Source organism: Oryza brachyantha, chromosome 10, assembly GCF_000231095.2.
Source record: "Oryza brachyantha chromosome 10, ObraRS2, whole genome shotgun sequence".
NCBI classification, from domain to species: domain Eukaryota; kingdom Viridiplantae; phylum Streptophyta; class Magnoliopsida; order Poales; family Poaceae; genus Oryza; species Oryza brachyantha.
The window spans coordinates 15,118,310-15,140,921 of NC_023172.2; the positions used below are offsets into that span (position 1 = coordinate 15,118,310).

At 41.9% G+C, this 22,612-nt stretch overlaps 3 protein-coding genes across 5 annotated transcripts; 1 reads left to right on the forward strand and 2 right to left on the reverse strand.

Annotated features, from left to right (window-relative positions):
- Nucleotides 1-10,565: 10,565 nt before the first annotated feature.
- LOC102716073 (flavin-containing monooxygenase FMO GS-OX-like 2) lies at nt 10,566-14,014 on the reverse strand. Of its 2 annotated transcripts, none has more exons than XM_015841588.2 (8): nt 13,410-14,014; nt 13,244-13,314; nt 12,725-12,874; nt 12,568-12,650; nt 12,337-12,472; nt 12,025-12,198; nt 11,745-11,912; nt 10,566-10,832 (listed from the first exon to the last, which is right to left on the reverse strand). In XM_015841588.2, the coding sequence occupies exons 1-8, from the start codon at nt 13,954-13,956 to the stop codon at nt 10,809-10,811; spliced, it is 1,353 nt and encodes a 450-aa protein (XP_015697074.2). In that variant the 5' UTR covers nt 13,957-14,014; the 3' UTR covers nt 10,566-10,808. The 2 variants fall into 2 exon arrangements, with proteins under 2 accessions (XP_015697074.2, XP_040384081.1); XM_040528147.1 differs by lacking the exon at nt 10,566-10,832 and adding an exon at nt 11,540-11,668.
- Nucleotides 14,015-16,385: 2,371 nt separating this feature from the next.
- Nucleotides 16,386-17,258, forward strand: LOC102716352 (14 kDa proline-rich protein DC2.15-like). Its single transcript, XM_006662526.3, has one exon. The coding sequence runs from the start codon at nt 16,426-16,428 to the stop codon at nt 16,930-16,932; it is 507 nt and encodes a 168-aa protein (XP_006662589.2). The 5' UTR covers nt 16,386-16,425; the 3' UTR covers nt 16,933-17,258.
- A 460-nt stretch (nt 17,259-17,718) lies between these two features.
- On the reverse strand, nt 17,719-20,837 carry LOC102716630 (QWRF motif-containing protein 7-like). Of its 2 annotated transcripts, XM_015841867.2 has the most exons (5): nt 19,988-20,828; nt 19,667-19,903; nt 19,492-19,581; nt 18,838-18,945; nt 17,719-18,299 (listed from the first exon to the last, which is right to left on the reverse strand). In XM_015841867.2, exons 1-5 carry the CDS (start codon nt 20,573-20,575, stop codon nt 18,189-18,191), a joined length of 1,134 nt encoding a protein of 377 aa, XP_015697353.2. In that variant the 5' UTR covers nt 20,576-20,828; the 3' UTR covers nt 17,719-18,188. The 2 variants fall into 2 exon arrangements, with proteins under 2 accessions (XP_015697353.2, XP_040384414.1); XM_040528480.1 differs by lacking the exon at nt 17,719-18,299 and having other exon boundaries at nt 18,854-18,941; nt 19,988-20,837.
- Nucleotides 20,838-22,612: the final 1,775 nt, after the last annotated feature.

Consider the following 22,612-nt stretch of genomic DNA (forward strand, 5'->3'; position numbering starts at 1 on the left):
TTACCTATATATTTGTATGGTATATTGGCATGTTATGTTTATAGTGTTTAAGAAAATATAAATTGGACCACCCATACTCAAAATTCTAAATACTCACTGTGGGCTCGAGAGTGGATCATTGTACTAGGATGACTTGTATTTCTAGTCTCCAATAATGTCTAAAATCATTCATCCATGTGCTTTTCCATGTTCTAAAAAATATCTAGATCCTCCACGAGATAAAATCTTTCACCCTTTTGCAAGGATTAAGAAAGCTCCAAGTCTACTTGCTGAATTGTCATGGTTCCCACACAATGTCTTTCAGATACTTTGCAGAGTCCACTTAGATTGTTTCATGCATGCACACTACCTCCGTTCCGAAATAAGATCATTTTTCAGTTTTTTGATATAATGTTTTGACTCTTTGTCCTATTTAATTTTTTTGTTATTAATATTTTTATTCTTACTAGATGATAAAACATAAATAGTACTTTATGCGTGACTAATTTTTTTTATTTTTTGTACAATTTTTTTAAAAAAAACGAATGATCAAACGTTGGACATGGAAAAACGGAAAATAAAATTATTATGGGACGGAGGTAGCAGAAGGAAGCATAATTGATTGTAATTTCACTGTGCAATTTGGAGGCCGGGGCCTAGCTGAGCAGTCAGAATAGAGACAGCAGAGAGTAGATCATGTTGGAGATGTCCTTGTATGCTGCTGGTCGATCTGTTGATCAGGTGCAGGCCACCCAGGCAGGCAGTATATATGACAGAGTGTATGTGGATCATCTTACTTATTGAGCTTGCTTTAGCAGCTAGCTACCACATTTCAAGGCTCAAGCTACCAACTACTTTAATTACTCCTACAGGGATCAAAGCAAATGAACTAGCACGTGCGATAATTTTTACTGCGATGGCATGCGTATATGGGTTCAGAGTTGCCGCAACGACATACTAGTTTATAACAGTAACAAAATGTCTAACATTATATAGATTATTTTTCGTGTATTTTCATTAGCTTCACTCTTAATGTTAATGATCAACATTTTCATTATCTTAAAAAAATTTATCCAGAAACTTCAGATGAGTGGTTGCCGAAGTTGCTAATATTAAATATGTGATCCGAATTTTGACTAGGATTATATTCATATTAGTTTCCTAATAGATTTCTCCCCATTATTTCCTACTAGGAGTAGGATTAGTTTTCTAATAGAATTCTTTCGATATTTTCCTATCAGGACTCTTTGATTTTCCTCATATATACTATTGTAGGTCTTATGGTAAGAGGCGAGTCCTTATTGTTATTCCCCTGTGTTAATCATCTCCTCACAGTGTTTTTGCCGGTTGGCGCCCGTGGTTTTTCCTACAAGGATTTTTCATGTTAAATATGTGTCTCGGTTGTGCCTCTATTTTCATAACAGCTAGTACTTCCCTATAATTTTAACCACTATAATTTTTAAATTTTAGTTATGTTATGAAAGTTTAATGCTTATATATAGAATTCAATGCACTCTAACAATATATCATCTTTTTATGTATTCATAATATTTTTTATGAAAAGAAATGATGAATGTTCAAAGTCTAAATAATGACAGCATCCGAATACAAGTATTTGGGGACAGAGATCAGCTGAAAGTGAGCTGATAATGAACTACTCTAGCTACTGATCTACTGATCACATGCATGAAAATATGGTAGATCCAGTAACAGGTTCACTCCCTGTCCAGGTCCCCACAAAATCAGCTTCCTACTACGTAGGACGATTCTTCTGTCTACTGAACAGTGAACTTTTGAGCTTAGTCGATCGAGGTATGTTTGTGGGGAAAGAGGTTCCTCTGACTTAAAAAGTTATAGAGATGTTTAGGCTGATACGTGGGTTCCAACATGTATGAGCTATGTGTATAAGTCCCTCTGACTTAAAGTTAGATGCTCCCGTTCCGTTTGCAGGAGGGATCACTTTTCTCTGTAGTAATCAGCTTTCCGTTTCATTATCTTTGCTTCGTTGGAATGGAGTTGACGACAGAACAAAGAGGCCAAAACTGTACATATTGACGACAGATCACCATCACTTGAAAATTACACTTAATGCAGACATCGTCAGAACATAAAAATATTTTGCCTGACGTCTTTCATCTATTTAGTAGGAAAGAAGTAAGCTGCCACTCACATTTCTGCGTGCCTGACCGATTTCTGCCGATGATTCTTGAAAAGGACAAACTATTCAGTTAAGTTCTGAAACGTCATACATTCATATTACTGATTTTTTTTTGTGCCTATACAAATATACAATCCTATACAAATATACAATCACACAGCTACATTTTCGAGTACGTAATTCTGAACACCTCTTCGAGATCCGTCAGGGTGCTCGCAGATTCGAGTTTCTTTCTCAGGGTAAATGCATCTTCAAGTTCTCTAGGGCTGTTTGCGACTTCGAGTTTAAAGTTTGTCGGAATATTTGTTGAGATCCGTCAGCTTACTTGACCACTCTTAATTCGTTTACATCTTCGATTTTTTCTCTCAGGGTGCTCGCATTGTCGAGTTCAGGCCCCTGGATTGTATCACAGGTAATACATTATTAAGCAATTGGCAAAATGTAAGGTAGAACTGACAAATTAAACATCTGGTCAATTAATGCAAATTGCATATTTCAAAAATAAAATGTAGTGCAAATTGTTGCTGTCATAGCCTAGGTAGTTACGGCTACTGTGGGTAGTTGCTGACTGTTGAGAGTACAATAATTGTGGTACTTGATGGTGTCCTCGATCAGAATTTACCCAACTTTGCCAATGCATATATACAGTTCTTGTAGCAGTGTTCATCCAAGCAAGACACTGTTTTTCTTCAGCAAAAGAAAAAAAAAGAGGGTTTACTAATCTAACCCTGGATTGATCAGTCACTGTCGAATCCTTGTATGATCATAGCACAGAAATGTCAGCACACTGAATTTTCTAACAACAGAAGAAGAAGAAGAAGAATGCATGCATGACCTGCAATACAGACAGCACAAGAAACCAAGTGCCAAAGAATCCATGGCCAGCAGTTGAGCACTTGGAATGAGATAGAATATACGAGCTGAGTATCATAAGCTCCATGCAATGTCATCAGTGTGACAGGGCTACATTACTTGTGGTCAAGAGAATATACAGGCCCCAGATTAACCCTAGCTAGCTAGATGATGACCTAACTGTCCTTTTTGAATCAGCAATTTGGTCGGCTTATATATCCACCATCGCCTTGACTTAAATTTGCTGCATCATAAGATGTGATGCATATGTCTGATTATCTGTCTCGTTCAAGTTGGGGTTTAATTATTTTCCTGCCCCGGCTTTCTGCAATCGCAAAGGCTACATAACACAAGGCATGATCAGTTCATCCTCAAAACCATTTCTGGTAATGCATGTCTGTATGCGGCAGCTGGATTATGAGTTTATGACCAACCAAAGACAATGGATTCTATGCACTCCACCATTTACCCTTCAGTTTATAAGCACATGCAAAAGTTTGAATTTTAAAACATAATTTTTAAAGTTGATTTTTGGGGTTTTCCATCATTCGTTATCTTCCACCATTTGCTTTTAAATCACTAAGGACACATATATAAAATTTTACCAATAAATTATTTTTTGATCGCTGATAAGCTGTTTTTCTTATAATATGTAAAATTATAAACAAATTAAATTGAAGTATTGAAGTGATTCCTATGAAAATCATGTGTTTAAAGAGACATGATGAATAGGGAACTTAGCCCTTCAAATACCTAATCTAAATTTCATACTCCTATAAAGATTTGAACTTAGGACCTTAAGATGTTACTCAGGTACTGTAACCACTAGACTAAATGTCCTTTCACAAAACGATTGTGCATGTTCACTGAAAATGATCCACGTCTTATACTCTTGAGCCTTGTCCATGTTTAGCTCGAAAAAACAAAAATTCATGAAACTCAAAAACAATTATAAAGAAAGAGACTTGTATGGACAAGAACATACAGAGAATTTTCTCTGTGTTTATCAGCATATATTCATGCTGCTGAGAATTATCCATCGCGCCGTGCAATCATTCGCACACACTATTTATCTGCCTGCCTGGATCCTCCGGCCGTTCTGTTGATGAGTAGACATGCTTGTTTGGTTTTACATATACTTGCATATGAACTCAAGGAAATTAAGAAAGAACAGTAGTAAACTTTCTGACAGCGATCTGCGGTGAAGTTTGCCGCGTCGACTGAATATCCCAACTACGAGGTGCAAGAGTTTCAGCTTTCATGCCTGGCATGAAATTGATTTAGAAAAGTTTGGAACTGGAGAGATAAGTTATCATGCAACTAGGCCAATAATTGAGCTAGAAAAATATGGCAGAACTGTTCATGGTTATTTGGCCAGCTAGTCTTACATGTTATATGGTCTAAACAACTGTTTGCTTTATAATCTTGGGGGCTTGGGCAACCTCAAATTTACCTAATGATCAGCAGTTACTTGCTAGGTAGAGTAGGCATCAATTAGCCCCAAATGCCCAGCTAGAAATCCAATTTTAAGTTAACCTTAATCCGCTAATGACGACGTTATTTGCGTACCGAGAACCAACTAATAATACATTTGGAAATGAAACTCGAATGATATGCCAAAATAACATTGCTTAAGCTACCTAATCGACGATATTGTTAGGTTCAGATTGAGATATTTCTTAATAAAAATACCCTTGAAATCTTCTGCATATTCATGAAAAGAAACAAAGAAGCAGATTAGGTTGAGCCGGATCATAATCATGCACATACTTTAGAGTAGATGATACAATCTCGGACAAATGGATCAAGAAACTTTTGCACTTTTCTGAAAAGGGTGAAACGTACCTAGAAATATTCAGGATTTACAATCTTAGCATCTAGCACTTGGATTAGTATCCCTGATATTTATTAATCACCTTTTTCTTCAGAGCAAACCAGTTACTGATGATAGCTTAGAGCAGATACGGATAGGAGCCGAGCCTAGGAGGGTGACACCTCGCCATCAGCAATCAGAGAAGAAAGCTTAGCTGCTCATCCTAAAGTGGACTGCGAAATAATCTTCTTCAGCAATGTGGCTAGCTTCATGATCCATCCAATTCCAACACAAACAACACTTTTATCTAGAGATTTGCTCCGGTCCAACAAAAGACATCTCGAGGTACCTTCTTACCATTGGATCTAGCTGAATAGGATGTACACCGTTAGATCCAACGATCAGAAACGATTTAATACCGCGAGGTACTTTTTATTACTTTTTGTTAAACTAGAGCAAATCTCTTTTATCTATTAGTAGTTGTCAGAACAATGAATCATGCACCATATTCAACTCTATTCCAGTTCGATCAATTCCGATGAAACAGCACTATAGATTCTCCTCCAACTGAGGACAGCCAAATTGGGACAGCTGGACCAATCGTTAGCTAGTTTATGGCTTTAATGCAGAGAGATCAGTCAGTGGTCTCCAAACCCCACGCAGGCGTGCTAAATATCAGCGAAATTGCAGCCCATTTCTCTGAACTTTTGCAGAAATGATACTATAATTTCACAACTGAAACTATCAGTAACCCTACTTGTGGTGATGACAATTTACAAGATCAACCTCCTCTCAAATAGTATCAGTGCTGCCGCAGTCTCAATGTAGATGCATGACAGAATGAGAATCTGAGTTTGTGAGCTGGGGCAGATTAATCATTCAGAAGGTAATCTCCAATTGAACCCTACTTAGGGAGCAGGAGCCCGGCAAACAGTGCTAGTGCCTCTGCATGCTTTTCATCAGTTGCTGGCTTGCTAGTTGCTTGCTCATTAATTTATCCACAAACATAACTGTCCCAGATTTACAGCTGTTGGTATTTCTGAAACAGGTTTTAGATTTCTGTGTTCGTCATTTCTGCAGGTTGAGAAAAAAAGATTCAGAGCTTCCAAAAATGATTGAAATTAATTACGACTACGAGATCAATTACGTCGATGTTTTTCAGTTTACCTGCACCCCAAGCAGATTCAGAGAGCCAAACACAAGAAGATTTATAATTCTACTTACGTGGTCGAGTACCAGCTTGCTGTTTATTCATCATGGCTCTTCCAAACTCGAGATCGTAAGATCGCCATTAGAATACAATTAACTTCATTTTCTGCTACTTGTCTTGTAATCGAGAATGAGAGCGAGATTTAAAAATATGATTGGAGCCTGCCTCAGCCATAAACTGGTACTACTAGTCTGCAGCCACAACCAATTATACTTCAATAAATTTGCTACCACCACCACCACCTAATTCCTGGCTTGTATAAATACAATTCCATTATCCAGATCTCACTATCTAACAATCATTTTCATAATTCCGACTAGACTTAGCATTCAGATAGATAATTACGTGTAGTTCATGGCCATCTGATCTGACCGGTGGCTGGGTTGTTCTTGCTTATAAATTTGCCAAAACCTGGAAGCAAAATTAAATATAACTGGGCTGCGATTCAGAAAATTAAAGGGGATGAAACGCAACAGGTTAGAAGCTGCTCAAGTCCGGGCACATCGTATGTATGCGTTTCTGTGTACTCGTACTTGTTTAGTAGACAAATCACTCTAGGTCAAAGCACAATTATTGAGCAAAAAAGAAATGAATTATGTTGCTCGCAATCTCTATCCTCGACAAGATTCCTCCCCTTCTCTTTTGGGTATCTCCAAGAGCCAGTTAGACCCTGGCAAAGAATATTGTTTATACTGGTGTTTATTCCTCACATGATAAGTGATCAGGTGGTGTGTTTGCTTCAGTACTCTCTCATCTCCCTCTTGGCGCCATTTATTTATTTAGCAAATTGTTTAGGGTGCATAATACAAGTGAGAGATTAGAGATTGGCCAGTCAGTAATCAGCATGACTATTATGCTGCATCATTGATGGATGGGAGTGAGAGATTATTATTTTCCTTCTTGCTGATTTTTCATGGTCTTGGGATAATATAACGGCCGTTACTAAAACACATCAACAGAATTGTCATTTTGCAAAAAAAACACACTATTTTTAGCGGTAAATATAACAATTGATTTAGGTATCGTTTGGAACAGATTTTGCGAGATTTTTACCATCGATAATCTGCATATTATAATGTAAGAAATAAACTTAACATGTAGTTTAAAACCAGTGATATAAGCAATGGAGTAGAAGACTTCTTTTAAAAAAAGAAACATATTTTGACAAGTTGAGCAAATAATGCGTCGCAATAATCATATCCAATGTGATTAGGCTTACAAATTATTACTCAGCTTTTATGTGCACGCTTTCTGAACTATTAAACAGTATATCTTCTTTAAAAAATTATATTTCTATATAGAAGTCTATTTCAATGCGAAAAGATATGTAGCCGAGTGGTTATTAGCACCTAAAAAACTATATATTTAATTGGATATGGAGACCAAGTAAAAATATACTTCTCTAAAAAATATAAAAAATTAAATAATATTTCACTAAAAAAACATAAAGTTTAGATTAAAATTAGTGTGCCGAGAGGAGCCAACAGCACCAAAAATTAACCAACAAGGGATGAAAATGTTATGAAATTAACTAAAACTAAACTACACTAAAACTTAACCGACGCGAGGCCGGGAAACGGAACCCGCTCGCTAGAACGAACTCGTCTTCTTCCCCGACGCCGACGCGCGTCGACCTGCAAATCGCTCCACTGTCCCCGAACCCCGATCCCGATTCCCGATGTGCATCTCCTCTCATCCCATCTCATCTGAGGGAGGACGCCGCCCGCCTTCACGCAACGCAATGCAACGCTGGTGGTTTTGGCCGGCGCGACCTCGCCCGCCCGCTCGTCAGCTCACGCCGCGCGGCGAGCGCGGGTGCGCGCGCAAGTCAACGCGGCAGAGCGCACGCGGCGTCGCGTCCCGGCCGGTCGGCTTTCTACGCGGCCCAAACGCCACAAGCTCCGGGGATTTAACAATCTTGAGTCGTGTCTGTGTCTGTCTGAAGAATTTGAACTGGCCTCTGCCTGCACAGACGCGAATACGTGATCGACCTCCTCTGCAGATCTAGCTACCCAGCCAACAGCTGCTGCATTCTTTGTGTATTATTTTTTTCATATCGACCTAGTAAAGGAATTTCGTCAAAACAAGATAAATTATGAACTAAATGATACCAATTGTTATCAGATTATACTAAATAATACCACATGAGCGAGGGCGGGAGAGCGCCAACAGCAAAGTAACACGGAGTAGCGAAATTACGCATGCGGACGAGCGGCGGCGTTGGAGCCCGCGTAAAAAGACTCCAATCTAGGATAGGAGTCCGTTGCGTAGTTTTTCTTGATTTTTTTAGCAATCAATTGATTGCACTGGAACCGTTGTATTAGAGCAAGTTCAATAGTATAGCCAACTACTATATTCAAATCATCTCAATCTAATAGTCAACTCATACAATAATTACCTACAAAACATATATTATCATGTCTCACATGTTATATGTCTTGAAATCTGTGCTATAACTGTTCTTCTTTCTTATCCTCTTAAAATATATTTACAACTTACTGTACCCGCTCTCTGCTCTTGGTGGTTGATTGATGACTCAATGGAGAGAGTGCATGCGGTTTAGCTTACGCCGTTGCTGATGGAGATGGATCAGTGAGTAGTGGCATGCATTTTTTTGGACATATAAAATTTGATTATAACTGGGGACAGGTTGAGCTCACTCGAACTGGATCGATCGAGACACATGCATATCCAGATACAGATGCAGCTCGCTTTTGACAGTTTATACAGTAAAACTGATCATGCAGCATTTCTACGGCGGTACAAATTTGCAGACCTTAATTTGTTGCGAAAACTTCTTCAACTGCTCCTCACATTTTTGCCGGCCACGGTAACTTTTGTGCGTTAATTAATTATATGTGCGCATGAAGGATTTTAATTTTATTATTATTTTGCTCTAATGGTCAACTAGGAAAAAAAAGTATTATGCCGGAAGCATCGTCAATACGTCAACTATATGTATGCAAGAGAAAATTATATACGTGGGACTATATATATTCATCAAAACTTATATATAGTCAGAAAAAAAAAACCGTATCATGTATCCCTTACGTGTGTACAACACATTGGCACGCGTCGTTCTACACCTGCGCGTGTTTAACCTAATTGGGTACGAGTTCTAGCTGGTCCCTTTTAAGTTTTCAACAATAATATATAATTCATCCCGTTTACTTGGATAGTCGAAGCTCTCCTTTGAGCAGGCGTTGCTGCCTGATTGGATTGGGAGAACCGACAATATCTTTTTAATTTTTCTGCTTATCGATAAGTGTTATGACTTCGCAATGAGCTAGCTCAGACATCCAATTATTTTGTACAGTTGACCAATTTTATCAATGATAGAATATGCAAGTTGACAATTCGATTGACAATGGTGTTCATGATCACCAAAATTAACGATGAGTTGTGCGAGTAGTCAGAAACCAGTTTGTGCATTTATGGGCAGCAAAGTTGCAGGATACTTCCCAATCCACCGAAGCCCGTCAAAAGCCCATTTACACTAGGACATAATTAAGCCCGTCCAATGGAGATAAAACGATTGGTAAAACATACTCACTCCGTCTAAACAGCAATTTATTTTTAGCATATATCTCATACAAATCAATACAAAGCCACGGAGATTAGAATATTATTTACTTTCTGAAATCTCAGTATATTTATCCCGTTGTTAGTGTTATAAATATGTGATAATCCATGGACACGCAGTTACCTTGGCAAGAGTACCATATACCCAATCATATATGGTTGAGGAAGGAAATTAAAATCAGGTAACGAAACATAGGTAGTTCGATCTAGATTTACTCGTTCCTATCAAGACGTTTCGTATAGTATTCATGCTTTTTTTTTCATATTTCTACTTGGACAAAATACAATCGTGGGTATAAATGCAAGACCCCCGGGAGGGGAGACAAGCCAATAATTGTTTAAGAAATGAAGCCTTCCTGAAACAAATAAGTAAAGCTAAAAATAAATTCTTTATGGGACTAAGGTGGTAACATTGCAGTGGTAATGGGCTCAAGTTTTTAGACTACAAAATTCAAAGGTTGGGTTAAAATAGGGCGGAATAAAATTTTATAGATTTTTAAGATAAAAATATATTGGGGTTGAGTGAATTTGTGAAAGAACCCATTGATCTAAACTCATTACCATCCCTACTTATCAATCGTAAGTCTAAAAGTAAACGGTGTCAAACATAAAAAATTAGATGGAGTGACTTACATATATTAAGCTATGAGAGTTTCTACTCTGAGAATGAGCTACTATATACAAATTTCCTAAAATTTTCTCTCGAAGGTAATCTATGTTCACCGAAACGATGAGTTCTTATACTTATAAGCCAAAATTTAAATTTTCAACCTTATATTTGGGGTAGATTTTTTGGGGCTTTCAACAAAATTTATATTTCAGTCTTGGCTTTTAGATTGCAATATGTATATAAAAATTTTATTCATAAATTAATTTTTATGTACAAATATATTATTTGACTTTTTCCTATTAAAAAGCCAAACAATTGTCAAAAAAAGAAAATGCAAGAAAAGAAAGACATGTTGCCCGTCTGGGCCAAGCCAAGCCAAGCACGACACGAAACCAATCCACTAAAGTTCGCGTAATTCTGGGCCGCAAAGTTGGAGGAGTATAGCCCAGTCACTGAAGGCCTGAAGCCAATTGAAAGCCCACACTAATATACTCCAAGGGTGGACAAAATTGATTTGTAACATCTGATGGTCCAGTCCATAGATAGAACATCAATCATAATTAGCAGCAAATACAGCCGAGCTGATGCAACAGTAACAACTCCATCACCAGGTACCAAGTCCTGTAAGCTGTACCAGGTAATGATTTATCACTGAATGTTGCTAGTTGAGAAGTAATTAATAACGATTAATAGGATCTTACATACAATACTTTTCTGCCAGCATATACATTCGATGAAACTCACTGTAGCTCAGGGTCAGAATCAAGATCAACAAGAGGAGAACCAAATCTTTTCTTTTTCTCCTTTTCTCTCTTTTTTACAGCTCTCTTCTTACTCCTCTCCTCACTCCCAATCTCTAAATGTAACACTACCGCATTTTATCAATGAAATGGCAACAAGGCCTTAAAACAGTTTTTTTTGGGGAAACATGAATATATTAAACAGTTCTAACTTCCTCCATCACTAAATGTGATAGAAGGTTACAAGAGTTATCTCTCCAAAACACAGAACTATCAGTTCTAGCATATGGGTCATGTTGGGGTTAAACCAACGAGCGCACGTCGTGCTAAAGTATATGGGTCATGTTGGGGTTAAACCAATTGGGCCAAAAAATTTCAGACTGCATGAGAAAGGGAAAAGTTACATTTTGACTATCTCAACTATTGGAAGAGTTTGATTTATAAATAAATAAAAATAGAGTTTTTACCTAACCAAATTTTTACATAAATAAAAATAAAAATAAATCTCATACTTATTTATTTATTTATGTTGAATGACATATAAGCATCACATAGACTCCATGTCATGCAGAAGACTGGATCAAAATGGCTCATAGGTGATATTTAGGATAAAACCACCAAAAAAACTGTCCACGGAGTCGATTTGCAGTAATATTAAGAGTTGAGAGGTGTCCTATATCCGATTTTTCACTGTCAATGAACATAAATCGAATTCGATCCATAGCTGAGAGAGTTAAAGTGAAGTTAAATCCGAGAGAAAGTTACAAACATTTCGACACATCAATTGACAACTAGCCTACCTCTTCTGAGTCTGCAGGAGCGCCGATCTCTTCTTCTTCTTCCCACTTGTCCCGGTAGCTGTCGTCCATAGACCAGATGCACCGGAGAGCCTTCTCGTACAGCTCGCGCCTCCGCGCCTCCATCGGCGGCTCGCCGACCTGCGCCGCCACCCAGTCCATGTACTCCACCTGCGTCGTCGTTGTTGTGGCCGGCCACCGCCACCAATGGCCGGCCGGAAGTAACTAACACGGTGAGCTCAATGTGGCCGATCGATCGAGAGGCAGCTACGGACGTACGTACCCAGCCAGGCATGAGAGCGTGCGTGTGGCGCTTCGGCTTCCCGGCCGCCTCCATCCGCCGGTAGTCCTCCTGCACGGCGGCCGCCATGGCCGCCTCGCCCGGCAGCTCGGCTCGCCCCGACAGCGCGCGGGCGACCCACCTCGACTCCAGCTCGAACGACTGGAATATGATGGTCTGCACCCACAAGCAGCAGCACATGCACGCCGTGATCGAGCCGCGGCCATGGATTATATCTTATCACGGTGGCGCGATGTCTGAACTCCGAACAACGGAGACGGCCGGACGGCGCCGCCGTACGTCCATGGATGTTACCTTGGCCGGCAGCCCGACGAAGGAGAGACCGGGCGCGTGCTTCGGGGGGAAGACGTGCTTGTACAGAGGCCCGACGCGGTTGTCGTCGACGGTGACCCCGTCCACGGCGTCCAAGAACGGGAAATGGTAGCGATACCTGCCAAATGCAATCTTCAGTCAATAGAGATATCTACCATGGATCATTGAAAGTTTGAAACCATGCTGAATCTGGGTGCGATGTGATGATCTTGCCCTGTGCAGTAAAGAATGGTGTCTGCTGCCACTGCTGATCCTTCACTGAAACGAACTTGCCCGTCATCTTGGATGCAGTCCACCTGCTTATCATGTATGTTAATACAGTATATATGTGCTGCAGTTTACGAGTGAATTAGAGTTGAGAGCTTCGAACCTCTGAATGCAGCCAGACATTCTGGTACATTTCAACTCTCCCCAGCTTGTCTGGGGTGTACCTTGACGCAATGTGCACTTCCTTGGAAACTTTTGAGATCTCCCTAGCTATGTCTACTCCGCTTGCTCCTAATCCTACCACCACAACAATCTGCAGAAAACAGTGCACAATTTTATCTGGAATTGTATTGTGGCAAATTAAGAAAGTACTAGCTCCGTTATAAAATATGAGTACTTATAAGATTTAAATTTTATATGATAATATAAACATTTCTGCATTTACTTCGATGATTTCAATTATTATAATGATCCTATAGTCAATCAGATACTTAGAGAATCTAACCAATTAAAAATTCAAAAATTGGTCACTAAAATGACTAAAAAAATATTTTGACATGTCTATACTAAATAATATAAAAATATATATATTTTAGAACGAAGATAGTATATACGGAATTAAACACTACTACTATCATTGATTGACAGAGTCTTCGACCAACAGGAAGCAAGGGAAAAGTACCTGATCTTGAAATGGTTCAGGAGTGCGAAAGTTGTGGCTGTGTATTTGCTTCCCCTTCCAATTGCCAATTCCTGCAAGAATGCAAGAGAATTTTTTGTTGAGAGTTCAAGGCCAGAAAGATTTTCAGTTCTCTCATCTGAAAATCTGAATGGCATTGGCAGCTCACCTCGGAGCTTGGGCACTAGAGGCACAGTGCAGTGGCCGTTGCAGACCACGACGGCGTCGAACACCTCCTCCACCACCGCGCCGGCCTCGCCGCGCCACGCCACGGCCCACCTCTCCCCCTGGCCGCCGGCGCCGAGGGGCCCCACGCGCACCACCTCGGCGCGGAGCCTGATGCGGCCGGCGACGCCGGACTCCTCGGCGAAGGCGTCGAGGAAGGCGAGCACCTCCCGGTGGCCCGGGAACGTGCGCGGGTCGCCGGCGAACACCCTGCCGTCGAGCGCGAACCCGGAGAAGCCCATGAGCTCGCGCGGCAGGTTGGTGCGCAGCGACGCGTAGAGGCTGCCGTGGACGGCGGCGGCGGCGGCGGGGGAGGCCGGGTCGAGGCCGAGCGGGTCCGGGTCGGAGCGCGGGTCGTAGGCCCAGGTGCCGCCGACGCGGGCCGACCGCTCGAACACCGTGACGGCGTGGCCCTCGCGGAGCAGCTCGCGCGCCGCCACCAGGCCCGCCGCGCCGGCGCCCACCACGGCCACCGTCCGCGCGAGCGGCATCCGGGCTTCGCCGGTGCCGTGGACGGTGGACGACGACGTGGGATCAGCGGAATTAAGAAGAGACGTTGTGTCAGATTTTTCAATGTCGCTGCTCGGCTCCAAAAACACGCGTCATGCCTCCCATTGAGAAAAACAGCTCATATTTGTTTCACAAAAAATTGCAGATAAAATATTTATAGCTCTATATTTTAATATTTCATGAAAACATTTAATTATATTTAGCCCAATGGTTGCGGTGACCTGAATTGCACCCAAGGTACTAGTTCAAATCTACATAGGCGCATGTATTTCAGATTGGATATTTGAGGGGCTGGTTTCCCTGCTCGGGCTAAGTTCCCGAATTCCGTCCGGTTGGATATAGAGGCCAGGTAAAAAAAATATCGTTCTCTAAAAAGAATATATTCAACATGCATACACCAGGTCCCTGCCAAATGTACTTTTAAAATAGATATAGACATGCAGCAAATCCTTTATTACCTCATTAAAAATTTATTGAAGTGTTGGTACAATAAGTAACAAAAAAAATGGAGATATTTTAAGGTGAACGATTATGTGTTAGACTTATAATATTTATTATTGGACGATTTTTCTCCCTCATTGATATGACTTTTTTCTACAATAATAGCCTTCCAAAAAGTTAGAGACCCAAGGACAAAATAGTTACATTCGTACATTCTACATGGGATCGCAATATTACTTTTGAAAGTTAAAACTATTATATCTACAAATATTATCAAATTGGTCCTATAAAGAAAATATATTTTTGTTACATATATCCAATTTCGAGATGTGATATATTATATATATAAGGGATAAGACCATCTTCTAAACCTTTTTATATTACGACTCTTAGATTTTATTTATTAGTATTAATGTATCTGTGCATTGCAACAAGCTCATAAAATTAATGATAAACTACACATGCCAAAAGAAAAAAAAAGAAACAGCCCATAATGGACCACATGCACATGCCCACGGAGAAAATAAATGGTTTTCTTAAAGTAATCACTTGTTTTTCCTTTTTTTCTTAAAACTATAGTTTTTACGTAACGTGGGATCGATAGGATGGACGAAATACTCTGCTTTTAAATAGTATAGATATATCTCTAGTAAGTTATACGGAATTGAATGATATGATGGCTTATTCCCTGTATTGTAATCATCCGATCATAGTGTTTATTGTTAATTCGCGAACATGTTCTTTTCATAAGATTTTTTCATGTGAAAATTTGTATCTATATCGTGATGTCTATTTTTCCTAACATATTCCATGGTGATTATCATTAGAAGAATTTCACATCAACGTCATTCAGTCTATCACACTTGTCAGATATTCTTATACAGGAGTAATATACTCGTGTATTGTAACAGACCCATATAATATGGAATATATAAGTGCTCATGCCCATAAAAAAGAATAGTTCTTGTTTTAAGATTTCACTTGATTTTTTCTAGTTTTGGTGAAATCGGTGGTTTTTATCTGATGTAGGGTAGAGAGTAAACGGTGATTTTTGCGTGACGTTGGGTGGAGAAGAGGACGAATTACCCCGTTTTTTGGGGCAAAAGAGACATGTCGGCACACCCAACGACAAACTGAGGCGAAACACGATGAGTAGAGCAAAGATGTTGAGTCGCTTGGAGCAGCCTTCTGTACGTGCAGGTACGTACGGCAGCTAGCTCTACTGGGAACACTGCAGCACCGTCAATCGATCGATCGCCGTGTCGGTCGATGAACATGCAGTAACATGTACCGGAAACTGTATCCATCCCGTGAACCCATTGTAGAATACGTACTATATGGAGGACGTATATATATGATTATATGTACACAAATATATAAGTTCAATTAACCTAGCTAGCCTGATTGGGAGAGTGAGCTAGCTAGACGTACGTACAAACCGACCGTGGATTAAACTGCTCATTTGCGCCTAGGGATACTGTGCTTAACTCGTACATTAATTAATTTACACTGATCGATTCGTTCCCAAAAAAAAAACACTGATCGACTAGCGAGCTAGCTCCTTGCATCGATCTACCGATTAGTTCTGCAGTAAAAGCAAGTAAAGCTCCAAAGTGACACCGCTGTCACCCATCGTCTTCCTCCTCCACACACCTGCCAAGGTCAAGCAAAAAAATCATGCATGGAGCCGGCCAGGCCAGCCCACGGGTCGAAGCTAGCAGCTAGCGCGCCGGCCATCTCTGCGCCTCTGGATGCATGCATGTGCGTTATCCGGTCACGGCTTCTTGTCGCATTTGGCCCGTCTCCCCAAGATCGACAGAGCGAACGATATATATACTTAATTTACCATTAATCTCTATAGAATACGTACTTAGCTAGCTCCGTTGGTACGTAGCTAGCCACCGGTGATATCTCTATATAAGGCGGCGATCTCCCAGTTGGAGCCTCAGCTCACGCACTAGCTAGCGCAGTACAGCTCGTGAGGTAGCTAGCTAGCTAGCCAGCCACCAATGGCGTCGAGGACGTCGGTTTCCTGTGCCCTCTTCCTCGCCCTCAACCTCCTCCTCTTCGCCGTGACCAGCGCCTGCCCCTACTGCGGCGGCGGCGGCGGTGGCAGCCATGGCCACAGCGGCGGCAGCAGTGGCGGCGGCGGATACGGAGGCGGGAGTGGAGGCGGCGGCAGCGGAGGCGGAGGCTACGGAGGAGGCAGCGGCGGTGGTGGTGGGTACGGTGGCGTGCCGTCGACGAGCGGGTGGTACGGGAAGTGCCCGGCGGACGCGCTGAAGCTGGGGGTGTGCGCGAACGTGCTGGACCTGATAAAGGCGAAGGTCGGCGTGCCGGCGACGGAGCCGTGCTGCCCGCTGCTGAACGGGCTGGTCGACCTGGAGGCGGCGGTGTGCCTGTGCACCGCCATCAAGGCCAACGTGCTGGGCATCAACCTCAACCTCCCCGTCCACCTCAGCCTCATCCTCAACTTCTGCGGCAAGGGCATCCCCACCGGCTTCATGTGCTCCTAATCAATCACCATCCCATCATACAACATTTCCATCCGCCATTGTTAGCTAAGCATTTCACATCTTCTTGATCTGCGAGTCCTTAATAATCTACATTAATGTCGTCGTCGTCGTTGCCAACAAGGTCCCTGTTTCGAATTGAGTCGTCGTTGTGGTGTAGGTAGTGCATGGCATCGTATCTTTGATGCATATTTGTGTGTGTGTGTTTTGTTTGCCAGTTCGTGTCGTTGTATGCCTCGTTTAGTTTTTCCCTGTTTCGAATTCAAAAGATGGCACCGGAACAATTGATCCAGGTTTTGCAAAAATTCTCTTGTCAACATGAATGGTTCAGTGCTGCAGCTAAAAATGGCCAGATGCATCATGCATATGAGCAGTGCAAGAATAATCTTGTCTGTGTTCGTGGATACGCCAACATCCGCCTCGGCCAATGTGCTCTGCAGTCTCTGCACACAGATTTTTTTTTTTTTGCATGGCTGCAGTGCAACTCTTGCAAGTTGCTGCTCACGGGCGAGGTTTACACGCCGCTGCTTGTGCTGGGCCTCACAGAGGCCGATTTGTGCTAAAAGGGAACATAATGGGCCGGGCCACCTTTTGGTCTGTGCTAGCAAAGCAAGGAGGCGGCCCATTAAGAGGCCCATTTACACTTTCCTATTTATGCTGTAATTTACTATGAACACAGCTCCAGTTTCTTTTCTTTTTGGCAGTTTCATTCCGATGAAATTGGATACTGGAGTAGTAGCTTTTCTTAAGAAAAAAAAGAAATATATTTTAGTGGGGAAACCCTGAATATTGAGAAATTCAAACAACAGTTGCATGTGTATTTATAGACAAGCCCTTAAAGGAAGAACTGATGTTACATTTCTGAATACTGAACATGCTTATTGTATACCCATGGAGTAACTCAAGCTCTATCCACAAACTGTGATCTACTACACAGATACATATATTGATCGAGGGGGATAACATCCATGAACATTCATGGACATGAATAGACCAACGAATTAGTGCCCTTTCCAACAAACTGAACATTTACCTCGGAAATTACTGCAACCGGCTGAGAAGGGGACCATGTCTTATCTTTAATTTCTTGGTCATCTTCTATTTGTTTAATTTACTTGTTTCAGACACACACAAGAAAACATCAGTAAGGTCGGTTTGATCAGATCACCCGTCAGTCCGTGACAATGATGATGCAATTCTTGCATCTTAATTTATGGTGGCCGAATGATGAGTTTACTCTGCTCCGTCATTTGATGAAATCAGAAACACCAACCAGATGTTGTAATTCCTGGTGCTGATGCTCCATTTGATCCCATGTCAAGCTTCTGCTTTGCCTGAATTAAGTTTGCCCGGAGGCTGACTTCCTGAACCTGCAGTCCAACAGAAACAGAGCCATGGAATTAGTAATGAATGTGTTTGATTAGCAATTGAATTAAGCAGGGTATCCCAGGTTTTGGCTTCTAGCTCATTTTTCTGAATTATATTACTATAGATTATCAGAATCCACACAAAATCTGGACCGTTTGATAGAGCTGAGCTAGAAATTCTGGAGGAAGTTGCAGCCGTCAGAAGCTACTCCAACAGAGCCTTAATTTTTCAACTACTCCAAACAGAGCCTTAATTTTTCAGCATTCAACAAAAAGAATTGAGCAAAGGGAGAGTAGTACATGTACTACTACTAGCTGACAAACAATTCAGAAGCTTTCGTTTTTAATCCGAAAAGAGAAGTGGAGTAGGCTGCCAGGCAGCACTATATAGTGCTGGAGTAATCAGAAATGGAGTACCTGACAATCAATCAAAATCTTAGTGGTGCAAAAGTACTTATCTTAGTAGACTAGACTAAAATTTGCTTCTGGTGAGACCGAGGCATCACTCACAAACCCTAGCTTAAAACGACAATTTACCAACCTGCAAGCTAGTGACGATCCTTGCCAGCCTCATGGCTTCCTGAAGGCCCTCCACCTCCTGCTTGATCGTCGTCGCGAGCTCCTCCAGCGCGCTGCTCGTCACTCCTGCCTGATCGATCAACGGTGAAACAGTTCACCATCCAAAAAGGATTCAACATAAGAATTCCTAATTGCATCTGAATTCATATACATGTATCCTCCGTTCATATTATAAAATGTTTTAACTCCACCTATATTTATTAATAAATCAATAAATATATCTTGTATGTGTGTCTATATTCATTACCATCAATACGAGTTTAACGAGGATCAAAGCATCTTATATGTGCCTAGTGTCTATATGAATTTAACGAGAATCAGAACATTTTATAATATAAAACGAATATAATAGGGGTAAGCGCCCTCTCCAGCTTTTTATTTAATGTCATTAGTTTTTTATGTACGTTTGGTTGTTTATCTAATTAAAATTTTTTTTCAAATAGGTAGAAATATAAATTATTTTTATTTTTTAAATATAATAAATCACAAAAAAATAATTATTATATTTTTTAATAATGTAAATAGTTAAACGTAAAAACAAAAGTTAAAGTTGTCGAATAAAAAGAATAGCGGAGAGATATCTCCATTGATTAAGCAGTTAAGCGCGCGTGTGTACCGTGGTGAAGAACGTGTCGGCGTTGGCTTCGATCTCGTTCACGGTGCCGACGCACGCGAACATGGCGTCGTGCAAGCTCTCCACGCCGCCCTGCAAAGAGCAATTTCGAGCTGAGCAATCGGTCCATGGTTGAAAGTGTCGGAGAGGAATGCACATGAGAGGAGAGTGTGTGTACTTGGGCGCCGTCGGCTAAGGGGACGGCGGTGCAGGCGGCGGCGAGGACGCCGGCGAGGTCGGCGACGGCGTCGGAGTGCGGCTTGGCGAGCGGGTCCCACGAGGCGAGCAGCGGGAGCTGCGGGCGGAGCAGCCTGGCCAGCTTCAGCTTCTGCCGCCGCCGCTGCGCCACGATCCGCTTCGCCGCCTGGATGTTCCGCAGCTCCGCCACGCGCAGCCACGTGTAGAACAGCTTGTTCTGCGTGCATGCATGGCGCGCGTCGGAAAGAAGTCTATGGGAGCGAGCTGCGCGCATCCATGGCGATCGGAGTTACGGTGTTACCTCGGCGGCGGAGGTAGCGCGGGCCATGGCCTTCTCCATGCGGGCGTTGGCGAAGCGCCACTGGAGCAGACGCGCGGTGAGCATGCGGGCGCGGTGCGCCGCCTCCTCCTTCTCGGGCTCCTCCTTCTTCCGCGTCATCATGTCCCTCAGCACCGCCGATCCCCTCGTGCTCCCGACTTCCTCCGGCGGAGACGACGACGACCCCGCGGGGCTCCGCCTCGGCCGCCTCGCCGGCTCCCACGGGCTCCCCCTCGAGGCGGCCGCTCCAGGCTCGTGCAACGACCGGCGCCCGGGCGAAGGCAAGGCGGCGGCCGCGTCCACGGCGCCGTTACCGTAGACGTTGTTCTCCTTGCTGCTCAGCGCCCGCCGTGGCGGGGCCTTCGCGCCTTCGTCGCCGCCGCTGTGCTTCTTGCTGTCGCCGGCGAACGACGCCGCCTTGCGGAGGGACCGCGCGAAGTTGGTCGACGAGAAGAGCGGCGCCGGGCGCATCCCGTCGTACACGAACGCGCCGGCGCCGGGGCGTGACGCCGTTGTGGTAGCGCTCCGCGCCAGCAGCCGCCGCGGTGCGCCGCCGCCATTGGACTCCATGGATCGACGACGACGACCACCGATAATAAATTAATAAATTAATAAATATCGCGATTATTAAGCTTGGCCGATCAGAGCAAGTGCATTGCTCAGAAACACCATAGATTCTAGGTTGAAGAAGAGAACCCTGCAGCACTAGCTCTCGATCGAGCTAGTGCTCAAGAACTAGCTTTGTGCTACATACTTTGCGCCATGGAAGAGGTAGAAGAAGAAGTGTTCTTGAGAGCGCATGTCGCTCTCTTGACATGATGGAAGAGCTAGATTTTATTCTTCTATATACGCACTAGCAGATGACATTTCCACACCACATTTTATCCTGTCTTGTTGATAAATTCAGTGAATCTATCATCCAACCTGTGCTATTTCCTTCGTCACACCATTAGTTACTCTGTACATGTAAAAAATAATGCCTTTGTGACGTATTAATATGGATAAAGATACTCGGGTTATGGATTAATCATGCACACGAAAAATGATGCTCACTACCTATTTTAATAGATGATAATATTGAATTTTTAGCACATGTTTAATCATTCGTGGTATTCAAATATCTTATGCAAATATGCAAAAATATAAGTTATAACTAAAATACATTTACCAATAAATCCAATCATAAACTGATAAATAATAATTAAATAAGTCTTTTAATCTTACGAATGGTTAAACATATAGAAAAAAAGATCAATGACATCACATGATAGAAATAAAGATGACGTATTTTTTTTCAATTTATTCTTTTTGGAGGCATGTGGAAAAGGGGGATAAAAATGATGTTGGAGGGTTTGGTGGGAGAAAGGGAGAGGAGAACTCGATCGCCATTGTCCAGAGGGCGCTGCTATCTATCTATCTATGTCATAGCGACCTAAAAAAAGGGGCCCAATTTGGCCATGGACGGCACGGTGAATGTGGCTGGAGGAGGAGGAAGAGAGATGTCAACGTTGGGAGAGATAAAATGGCGTATTTAGGTGAGATTTGTGAAGGTGCCGGCTACCTATCTCCCGAAAGTAACCTGTATTTATCCATCTATATTCTGATTTTGAGTCAGAATCAAGTCCATCTAATAACTCATTTTGTTTTGTTTTGTTTTGTTTTGGTTATACTTTTCTGGACTGACAAGCTCACCTTCTAATGGATTAATTATAGGCCTTGATCAAAGTTTGTCTCCTTTTGACAAAGCGCAGAAAAAAATGGGCCTAAGATTTTTGGCCCAATTTTTTGATTAGATGAGGCCCAACCTACTGATGGGCCACATCGACTTGGCCAAATTTGTTGAGGTCTTGAACAGTTTATTTGGGCTATTACACATATAACATCTTTTCCTACTTAATTTATGTTTATAACCCAAAAAATTGAGTTTTACAACTTAATTTCAAACTTAACATTTTATCATAGCTTATTTTACAATATTTGCTTTTAAATATTTACGGACATACATATAAAAGTTTCACCCATGAATTAATTTTTAGTTGCTAATAAGTCATACAAATAAGCATAAGCGAAACGATGGGCCATACATCAGGGCTACAAGTTCTCTCTTTAAATAGTATTATCAGCGTTTTTTTTTGGTGTGTTGATTACTAACTAGATTCGTAAACAAACTACTAGTTCTTCAATTTGGAAGAGAGGGCGTCATCAATATTGGATGACCCATGGTATACTACTCACATTTCTAGCGTCCCCAATCTCTGAATCTTGAACTCTGAAAGAACAACTGTAACACAGGTGACTGATTCCTCTGAAGAACAGAGATAAAACGGTAAAAACACACACACACACACACACACATACACATACACCCGACTGATTTCTTGGAATAATAACACGCGAGTTGTCGTTGCGTCCATATACGCGTTGGTTGAATGAACCTAGTGCTAGATGACACCCCAGATCGACCTGAAAGTCTGAAACCCTGAATACGTTGAGACGAATCTCTGAATGATCCTGCTACTTGTGCAATTAATTAATTGTGGCCTTAAGAAGCTACCTAAGCTTTCTTCCTCAAATGTGCACTGCACTACTTAGGACCTGAAGCATATT

What these genes read in the sequence shown, in the direction of transcription:
- LOC102716073 (XM_040528147.1), bottom strand. Translation starts at nt 13,956, where the DNA reads ATGCCGCTCGCGCGGACGGTGGCCGTGGTGGGCGCCGGCGCGGCGGGC. An exon ending in TCTAGTGCCCAAGCTCCGAG is followed by an intron (nt 13,315 to 13,409) that starts GTGAGCTGCCAA and finishes GCATTCTTGCAG; the next exon opens with GAATTGGCAATTGGAAGGGG. An exon ending in ATGTCTGGCTGCATTCAGAG is followed by an intron (nt 12,651 to 12,724) that starts GTTCGAAGCTCT and finishes CATGATAAGCAG; the next exon opens with GTGGACTGCATCCAAGATGA.
- LOC102716352 (XM_006662526.3), top strand. Translation starts at nt 16,426, where the DNA reads ATGGCGTCGAGGACGTCGGTTTCCTGTGCCCTCTTCCTCGCCCTCAAC.
- LOC102716630 (XM_015841867.2), bottom strand. Translation starts at nt 20,575, where the DNA reads ATGGAGTCCAATGGCGGCGGCGCACCGCGGCGGCTGCTGGCGCGGAGC. An exon ending in CCTTAGCCGACGGCGCCCAA is followed by an intron (nt 19,582 to 19,666) that starts GTACACACACTC and finishes TGCTCTTTGCAG; the next exon opens with GGCGGCGTGGAGAGCTTGCA. An exon ending in GGATCGTCACTAGCTTGCAG is followed by an intron (nt 18,300 to 18,837) that starts GTTGGTAAATTG and finishes GTTGGACTGCAG; the next exon opens with GTTCAGGAAGTCAGCCTCCG.